The sequence below is a fragment of the Babylonia areolata genome, chromosome 5 (assembly GCF_041734735.1).
Source record: "Babylonia areolata isolate BAREFJ2019XMU chromosome 5, ASM4173473v1, whole genome shotgun sequence".
Taxonomy (NCBI): domain Eukaryota; kingdom Metazoa; phylum Mollusca; class Gastropoda; order Neogastropoda; family Buccinidae; genus Babylonia; species Babylonia areolata.
In genome coordinates this window covers 5,479,062-5,489,061 of record NC_134880.1, presented here as the reverse complement: position 1 = coordinate 5,489,061, position 10,000 = coordinate 5,479,062, and the positions used below count along the sequence as shown (strand labels likewise).

The window sequence follows — 10,000 nt, the reverse complement described above, 5'->3', positions numbered from 1 at the left end:
GGAGGGAAGGAGAGAGGAAGGAAGGAGAGAGGGGGGGGGGGGTAGAGAATGAGTAGAGGTGGAGGGAAGGAGAGAGGAAGGAGGGAGAGAGGGGCTGGGGGGGGGGGGTAGAGAATGAGTAGAGGTGGAGGGAAGGAGAGAGGAAGGAAGGAGGGGGGGGGGGGTAGAGAATGAGTAGAGGTGGAGGGAAGGAGAGAGGAATGTTCGATTCCTGTCCCACGTCTGTGAAAATGCTGCGACCCCTCGCTTTCAGCCTACCACAACAGCACACGATCATTGCATCACAGGAAGGAGGGAGGGATTCAAGATTCATGATTCAAAAACTTTATTACTCAAGGATAAAGATTTTAGGCATTGCCTAGTCTTCCTAGCTGTCCCTGTGACAACAAAAACAGTAACGATGAGACACAACAATAATAACAATGGTAAATACTACTACTACCACTACCACTACTACTACCACTACCACCACCACCACCACTACTACTACCAATGATAATTATAATACTAATCAACGGACCATCATCATCATAAAAATATAATGAAGGGAACACAGTCACACACTCACACCCACCCACCCACACACATATGCACACACTCGTCCCCAAACACACACACCCTTATGCTTATACATAGAGAGAGAGAGAGAGAGAGAGAGAGAGAGAGACAGACAGACAGACAGACAGACAGACAGACAGAGAGAGGCAGAGACAGACAAAAACAGAGACAGATGCTGTACGAGAATGAGTAGGGAGAGAGAAATGTTTGTATCTACAGAAAATGCTGTGAACCCTTACCTTCAACCTGCCAGAATAACACATGATCATTACACCACCAATTCAAGGAGGGCGGGGAGTAGCAAGGGGAGAAGCTGAGAGGGGGTGGACCCCCCCCCCCTCCCCGTACACGATTATTACGTCACTAAAGGAGAGAAAGACAGACAGTGAGAGACAGAGACAAAGACAGAGACAGAGAAAGGTGAACGAGAATGAGAATGGATAGAGGAAAGGAGAGAGGGATGTTTTTGTTTTTTTGTTTTTGTTTGTTTGTTTTTTTGTTGTTGTTTTTTTGCTGCCCCATCATCTGCATCGTTTCAGTTGCATTACTCCCACGCCGCTCATTTAGATTCCCCCATACACGGCCACACCCGGGTTCGTCCGTCGCAGTTCCAGTGTCGGCGGTCCACAGGGAACCATCGATGTTAGGTCGCCAGGAGGTCACACACCAGAGAAGACCCTGCACTGCTGCTGAGTCACTTCGGTGGTGTTCTGTGGTGCCTGTTCTACTAAGCCCCCTACTAACGACAATAATGGCTTAGTCGCGGAGCCAGACAGAGTGAGCGTCCCTCCCAGAGTGGAGACCGCCACCACGTCCCTCAAACAACAGCCTGCCCCATGAACCTGCCGACACTGACGACATTGACAGGACTCACCCCAAGCACGGAAGTGGAGGGGTATCGAAACTGAGGTCACCATGAGAGCAGGGACATGAAAGGCCACAGACTTTGAGACTATTTTGTTTATATTGATGACGATGAAGGAGGAGGAGGTGACAATGATGATGACGATGTTGCTACGGAGGTCCATTTTGGTTTGGGACTGCGTGACAAAGCTGTACTCTACGCTTCCTGTCATAATGATATCCCGGCGTTAACCAGGCCCGAGAGATACAGACACTTGCAGTGTTGGTCAGGTAATTAGAGCAACACACCCAAAGACGCATCCTTGAAGTGGATGACGCTCGACTGTGTGGTCCCAGTCTCCCCATTTAAGCCCACAGCACACTCAGCTCTGGGTAGGAGCCGGCCACGGGCCGAAAAACCCACCTCCGTCCTCCCAGCCGTCAGTCCGCGACGCTAACCACTTCGCCACGGCGGCTGGTGAGAGGGATGTTCTTGTCTTTCGTCTACAGAAAATGCCGTGACAACTCACCTTCAGTCTGCCAGAAACAGCACGCGTGCCGGTCGGTGAGTGACAAAGAGTGGAGTGGAGTGTGGGAGGGGGCGGGGAGAGAGGGGTGGGGGTGGGGGGATAGGGGGGGGGGAGTGGGGAGAGGAGGGAAAGAGATGGAGGGAGAAAGAGGTGGGTGGGAAAGAGTAGGGGTGGAGGGGAAGAGAGAGAGGAATCTTTGTGTGCTACATCGCAGAAAATACTGTGACCCCTCGCTGTCAATTCGTGGAAGGGAGGGAGGCAGGAAGGGAGACTGAGGAAGGATGGATGGATGGATGGATAGATGGATGGATGGATGGATGGCTTATTCATTTATAGGCATTCGCCCCTTATGAAAGGGTGTCAAAAGATTCTTCATAGACAGCGCATCGTGCATTGTAAAATGACATACCTACAGCTAACACAGATATAGCATACCTTCTTTTGAGTAAGCGACAGACAGACAGACAGACTGACAGACAGACAGACAGACTGACGGTGACGAGAGTGGTTCAAACCTCTTCTTACCCATGCAGTTTGAGTTCGACTGTGGAACGAATGGCTTCACTCAGGTCAGGCTCCTGTTCACACACACACACACACACACACACACACACACACACACACACACACACACACACACACACACACACACACACACTGTCTTCAGTTTCTCCAGTTTTAGAGTTATGCATGCGTGTGAATGGCTGGTGCGAAATCGCTTTGATTTGTCTGTGCACAAGATTCAGCGCAAAATAAATACCATTATTATTATTATTATTATACACACACACACACACACACACACACACACACACACACACACACACACACACACATATCTATCTATCTATCTATCTATCTATCTATATATATATATATATATATATATATATATAGACGTACACATGCATACGAAGGTGTACTTATCAATATTCGCCGTGCTCATTCATATTTTTTCGAACACGTTAGATGTGCTACTGTTGTACTTATCATTGAATAAAAACAATTCTCAAACACAGTAATGTGTGCATAAGCCAATGAACCGAAAAGCAAATGCATCATCCTTATGTTTTTCATTAATTGCTTATTATTTATTTTCACTGCCATAGGATTGTTAATCACTCACAATTCCAAACATTAATTTCGTACATTATTATGATTATCCACGGAATCACTTATATCTTTTAACACGGAGTCGTTGATACCTGCCACTTCTATAGTCATTCATTTCTCTCGCAGAATCATTCGTAGCTGTCAAAGAGTTTCAGTTTCAGTTTCAGTAGCTCAAGGAGGCGTCACTGCGTTCGGACAAATCCATATACGCTACACCACATCTGCCAAGCAGATGCCTGACCAGCAGCGTAACCCAACGCGCTTAGAACCTTTCATTATTCAGGTTTCTGTAGCCGTGATTCATTCTTCATTCCTCACAGAGTAGAATCGTACATTTATCCTGTTGCATAGCATCATTCCTTATTCATCATAATCATCATCATTAGCAGCAACAGCAGCAGCAGCAGCAGCAGTAATAGTAGTAGCAGTCGTCGCAGCAGTAAAAGTAGTAGTAGTAGCATTGTTGTTGTTGCTATTCATGTTGTTTATACGTACATGTATACACATAATCATACGAATGAAGATATGCTGAAGATTTGCTGACATAGTTCAGAAAAGAAAGCTACGCTGGTATAGCCAGTTAACGAGATCCAGAGACCTTGCTAGAACAGTCTTCCTTGGAACTGTTGGGAGAGGGAAATGAAAGGGAGGTGGGAAAACAGAAAAAAATTATTAAAGAATAAAAATTAAAAGATTGACTGACAACATTGCAAAATGGACGAGAAACCCGTTGGCAGAGATCCTGGCACACAACCAACTGATCTGGAGCAATCTGGTCAAACAAATCTTCAGTGCAGCGCCCTAATGTGGTGTGGAGTGATGGCCTAGAGGAAACGCCTCCGCCCAGAAAGCGAGAGACTCTGAGCGCGCTGGTTCGAATCACGGCTCAGCCGCCGATGTTTTCTCCCCCTCCACTAGACCTTGAGTGGTGGTCTGGACGCTAGTCATTCGGATGAGACGATAAACCGAGGTCCCGTGTGCAGCATGCACTTAGCGCACGTAAAGAAACCCACGGCAACAAAAGGGTTGTTCCTGGCAAAAATTCTGTAGAAAAATGCACTTAGATAGGAAAAACAAATAAAAACTGCAAGCAGGAAAAAAAAAGAAAAAAAAAAGGGGGGGGGGGGGGGGGGGGGGGGGGGGGGGGGGTGGCGCTGTAGTGTAGCGACGCGCTCTCCCTGGGGAGAGCAGCCCGAATTTCACACAGAGAAATCTGTTGTGATAAAAAGAGAAGTACAATACAATACAATAATGAATCTCCACACACTGTACTGTACTGTACTGTACTGTACTGTATTGTATTGTACTACTCTTTGCTACAGAACATTTCCCTGTGTGAAACGTAATCCTCTCCCCAGGCAGAGCGCGTCATTTTACAACGTCGCCACACATATTGGTGTCCCTTCTTTTCTGTCTGCAACTGTTAAATGTACTTGTTTTCCTTTCAAAGTGGATTTTTCAGCAGAACTTGGCCAGGGACAACCATTTTGCTGCCATTGGGTTATTTTATGTCCGCTAGGTGCATGCTACACACGGGCACCTCGGTTTTATTGTTTCATCCAAATGAGACCAGAAGATACGTACGTTGATTGGGTCTCCTTTCTGGAACCGCCACTTGTAGTTCTGCACAGAGCCCCACTCGAAGATAGAGTAGGCGATCTTCATGAGCTTGCTGACTGGTGAGGTGAGGATTTCATCATCTCGCAGCATGGATCCAAAGGCGAACTTGTGTCGTTTCTGATAAACCTGTGTCCACATCCAAATCGTCAACACACGCACACACGCACAAACACACACACACATGCACGCACGCACACGCACAAAGACACACACACACACACACACAAACACATATCGACACACACACAAACACACACATGCATACACACACGCACGCATGCACGCACGCGCACACACGCACGCAAGTACACGTGCACGCTGAGTATGCGCCACACGTCTGAGTATGCGCGTGTCTGTGTCTGTATGTGTTTGTGTGTATCTGTGCCTCTGTGTGTCTGATTGTGTCTGTGTCTGTGTGTGTTTGTGTGTATCTGTGCCTTTGTGTGTCTGAATGTGTCTGTGTCTGTATGTGTTTGTGTGTATCTGTGCCTCTGTGTGTCTGATTCTGTCTGTGTCTGTGTGTGTTTGTGTGTATCTGTGCCTCTGTGTGTCTGATTGCGTCTGTGTCTGTGTGTGTTTGTGTGTATCTGTGCCTCTGTGTGTCTGATTGTGTCTGTGTCTGTGTGTGTTTGTGTGTATCTGTGCCTTTGTGTGTCTGAATGTGTCTGTGTGAAGGAGGATGTGATGGGGTCATGAGGTAGAGGGGTGTTGAGGAGGTGTGTGTGTGTGTGTGTGTGTGTGTGTGCGCGCGCGCGCGCGCGCATCTGTGCACGTGTGTACGGGTGAATGTGTGTGTGTGTGTGTGCGTGCGTCTATGCACGTGTGTACGGGTGAATGTGTGTGTGTATGTGTGTGTGTGTGTGTGTGAATCTGTGCACGTGTGTACGGGTGAAGGTGTGTGTGTGTGTGTGTGTGTGTCTGTGTCTGTGCTCGTGTGTACGGGTGAAGGTGTGTGTGTGTGTGTGTGTGTGTGTGTGTGTGTGTGTGCGTCTGTGCTCTTGTGTACGGGTGATGGTGTGTGTGTGTGTGTGTGTGTGTGTGTGTGGTGTGTGTGTGCGCGCGCGCGTGTGTGTGTATGTATGTGTGTGAAGATTTTTGCAAAGGGAGATGGGAGGGGGCTGGGAGGAGAGGGGTGTTGAAGGGGATGCGAGGAGTGGGTGAGGTGTGAGTGAGCGTGCGTGCTAAGGTATGCCTTGATTATCATCTGTCAATTTCGATTCAGCCCCACCCGATTTCAGATGCATCACCCTGTTTCTTGGTATCTTTTTTTTTCTTTTTCTTTTTTTTGTTCTGTCAGTTTGTTTGTCCTTTATCATTCTATCTCTCTTTGTTCCTCGCTCTCTCTGTTCTCTCCAGGCGCAATGGTCTCTACAAACATTCAAACACGTGGTATGTCCATCTTATGAATCTCTCTCTCTCTCTCTCTCTCTCTCTCTCTCTCTCTCTCTCTCTTTGTGTGTGTGAAATACGCGTTACATTCTGTTATTACCCCCTATTCAAATGGGGCTATGGCCTAAATTGAATAAAAACATCTTGAATCTCAAATCACACAATCGTTTTACTGCAGCCTCAGAGTAAGACCTGATGCACTCACTCTGTCACAATGGTTTAGAAACAAAACTGCATTTTCTTTTCCGCTGGGAAGAACTGGACGATTTGTGTGTGTGTGTGAGAGAGAGATATTCCTGAAAAATACCCGCTTGACCATTCGACAATTGAGTTTCAAAGTGTGATGCAAGATCAAAACTGCCTCCATGGTCTTGGTAGTTACATTAATCGTGCAAACCGACGTCGCCAATGCTTTTCCCTTTTCTCGATTCCTTTATTTGACGAACTGTTCGGCATTGTTGATACTGTACTCTGTATGTTATAACTAACCGTGCACTAAAGAGTTGGCAGTACGATCAGTCAGCCGTAACGGGTCATATGGCCTGTACAATAAAGTTCTGGAGTTCTGTCCACCTCCCTTTCTGATTGTCGCCGTTTACAGTCAGTGACTGATTATTATGATGTGGAGGATGTTTTGAACGTCGATGGTCAAGAGTATCAGAATCAGTAGCTGAAGGAGGCGTCACTGCGTTCGGTCAAATCCACATACGCTACACCACATCTGCCAAGCAGATGCCTGACCAGCAGCGTAACCCAGCGCGCTGAGTCAGGCCTTGAATGCTGATGTAATTATGATGCTTTAACTCTCTCCATACGAACGGCGAAAGAGACGACGTTAACAGCGTTTCACCCCAATTACCATCATCAAAATATTGCAAGCGGAAGGCTCTTATACTGAAGAGGTGAATGTTGACAAAGAATGCCACAATTCTGACGACGAAAGCTAAAAGTTGGGTCATTCAGACACCCACTGGACATCCGAGGGGTCTGTGTAGAGGAGAAGAGAGGACTGGCCGTACTGAGTGAGTTAAAAGTGAAATAGCAGCAGCAGCAGCAGAGGAGGAAGAAGAAGAGGGATGAGAAGGAAAAAGGAGAAGAAGATGGAAAAGGAAGAGGAGGAGGAGGGAAAGGAGGAGGAGGGGAGAGATGGAAGAAGAGGACATCAAGGATTGACGACGACGTCGATGACGGTTTTGAACATGATCATGATCATGATGAGAAAATTCTGCGTACCTCCAGTTGCACTTCTGATGCTGGAACGTCTTCCGGGAGATGGACACTGTCACACACACACACACACACACACACACACACACACACGTTCTGGGTTTACAGCTTGTCAACTGGAAATGAATTATATATGTGAAAAGTTAACAAAAAGAGGTTATGATCAGTTAAAAAAACACTTTTCGAACGCAAAATCGCCTAATACTGTTGACAAATAAAAGTTTCTTTTTGGTGTGTGTGTGTGTGTGTGTGTGTGTGTGTGTGTGTGTGTGTGTTTGTTTTTAAGCGTTGTTCACATTTCCTAACTTATTCTGCAGGTATCTGTATCTCTGGGGCCTGGTTGACGCCAGAATTTACATATCATGAAAGGAAGCGCAGAGTGCAGCCTTGCCTCAAGAAGTCCCAAACCCAAGTGGACTTCTATCGCAGCTTTGTCATCATCCCTATTATTAATCATCATCCCAATAAAGAAAGCAAAATGACTTATAAACTGGGGCGCGCACGCACACACACACACACACACACACACGCACACATACACACACGCGCGCGCACACACACACACACACATATACACACAAAAAAGGTGTTAGAAAATAATAAAATAAAATGAAATAAAAATAAATAAAATAAAATAAAAATACCCAATGGAGTGTTCATGAAAAAAAGCATCAATCAAAATTCATGTGGTGGAGTGAAACCAGTTCCTGAAGGAAATCAATGATTTAAACTTGATTTAGATTTTACGTCTGTTTCAGACGTGGTTGAACTTTTTTCTTTAAACTGTGTCAATCAATTTTTCTATTGATTTAGATTTTACGTGAACTTGACAAGACTTCGATGAATTGATCTTCCTAACGTTGTATTTACTACTGACATTTTAGGATTAATTTCTGTTCCCTTCAAATGATTTTAAGAACGGGTGGGTAGCCCTGAAATGGCTCTTGTGAGGTCGGTTGGGGCATAAGCAACATTGCATGATTTGATTTGATTTGGTTTGATTCTGTGAGTGTGTGTTTGTGTGTGTGAGTGTGTGTGTGTGTGTGTGTGTGTGTGTGTGCCGTGGAAGCTGCGATACGTAGACTAGAAATGAGTGTGTGGAGGAGGGGGGTAGAGGAGGTGCAAGGTAATGGGTGTGTGTGTGTGTGTGTGTGTGTGTGTGTGTTGGAGCTCATGTACGTTTATATGTATTTGACTGTGCTTTCATATCTGTGAAACTGCATGTTTGGTGGATTTCTGTTGTGCATGTGTGGGTGTGTGTGTGAATGTGTGTCTTCATGTTTTACATTTATTCGCTTCTTTATCACCATTGTTGTCTTATTTATTTATTTATTTTTTTATTTATTATTATCATTTTATTAGTATTACTATTATTATTACTACTACCTTTTTCTATATTATAATTATTATTCATTTATTTATTTATTTATTTATGTAAGCTTATCTATTATTTATTCCCCTGTTGTTGTTTTTTGTTTTTTTGTTTGTTTGTTTGTTTGTTTTTCTCAAGGCCTGACTAAGCGCGTTGGGTTACGCTGCTGGTCAGGCATCTGCTTGGCAGATGTGGTGTAGCGTATATGGTTTGTCCGAACGCAGTGACGCCTCCTTGAGCAACTGAAACTGAAACTGATTTGATTTGGTTTGAATCGCATGTGCAGAACTCACTTAATGAGGACGTCAGACTTTCTGAACTGTTCTATGTTGGCGTCAGCCTTCTGTCTCCACTGTGGGTCTTCGGGCATCTCATAAAGCGTCAGATTGTCCACCAGAAAGTTGACCTCGCTGTCCGGACCTCGGATCGCCAGTCTCGGGTTTGTGAAGTCTGCAGTTTAAGAAAAAAAAAAAGGTTTGTTAAAGGCAAAAGAAAATGGTTAGGTTAGAGGTTAAAGAAAAGGGTTAGGTTAGAGGTTAAAGAAAAGGGTTAGGTTAGAGGCTAAAGAAAAGGGTTAGGTTAGAGGTTAAAGAAAAGGGTTAGGTTAGAGGCTAAAGAAAAGGGATCGGTTAGAGTTTAAAGAAAAGGGTTGGGTTAGAGACTAAAGAAAAGGGATTGGTTAGAGGCAAAAGAAATGGGTTAGGTTAGAGGCTAAAGAAAAGGGTTGGGTTAGAGTTTAAAGAAAAGGGTTGGGTTAAAGAAAAGGGTTGGGTTAGATGTTAAAGAAAAGGGATGGGTTAGAGGCTAAAGAAAAGGGTTGGGTTAGAGACTAAAGAAAAGGGATCGGTTAGAGGCTGAAGAAAAGGGTTAGGTTAGAGTTTAAAGAAAAGGGTTGGGTTAGAGGTTAAAGAAAAGGGTTGGGTTACAGGTTAATTAAAGAAAAGGGTTGGGTTAGAGGCTAAGAAAAGGGACCGGTTACAGGCTGAAGAAAAGGGTGAGGTTAGAGGTTAAAGAAAAGGGTTGGGTTAGAGGTTAAAGAAAGGGGTTGGGTTAGAGACTAAAGAAAGGGGATCGGTTAGAGGCTGAAGAAAAGGGTTAGGTTAGAGGTTAAAGGTCCCATAGCCTTTTACGGCCATCGAGGGCGGGCAGTGAATTCACACCAACTGTGTCTAGGGGGCTCGGGCCTGGGAAGACGGGGCCCAGTTCTCTCCTTCTGTCGTTTTAACCTTCCCCAGGTACCTGTTCACACCTGGGTGGAGTGAGGGAAATCGGAGTAAAGTGCTTTTCCAAAGGACACACCACCAGTCCGAAACGGGGCCTCGAACCCTGATGACTATGTCAGAAGTCC

General features: G+C 45.4%; 1 protein-coding gene across 1 annotated transcript in view; it reads right to left on the bottom strand.

Annotated features, from left to right (window-relative positions):
* Positions 1-10,000, bottom strand: part of LOC143282327 (uncharacterized) — a 40,930-nt gene that overhangs the window by 22,076 nt on the left and 8,854 nt on the right. Inside the window, exons 5-8 of the mRNA XM_076587932.1 lie at positions 8,946-9,102; positions 7,287-7,332; positions 4,629-4,790; positions 2,457-2,509 (exon numbers count right to left, since the gene is read on the bottom strand). Coding sequence (XP_076444047.1) covers positions 2,457-2,509; positions 4,629-4,790; positions 7,287-7,332; positions 8,946-9,102 — 418 coding nt within the window. The remainder of the gene's footprint in view (positions 1-2,456; positions 2,510-4,628; positions 4,791-7,286; positions 7,333-8,945; positions 9,103-10,000) is intronic.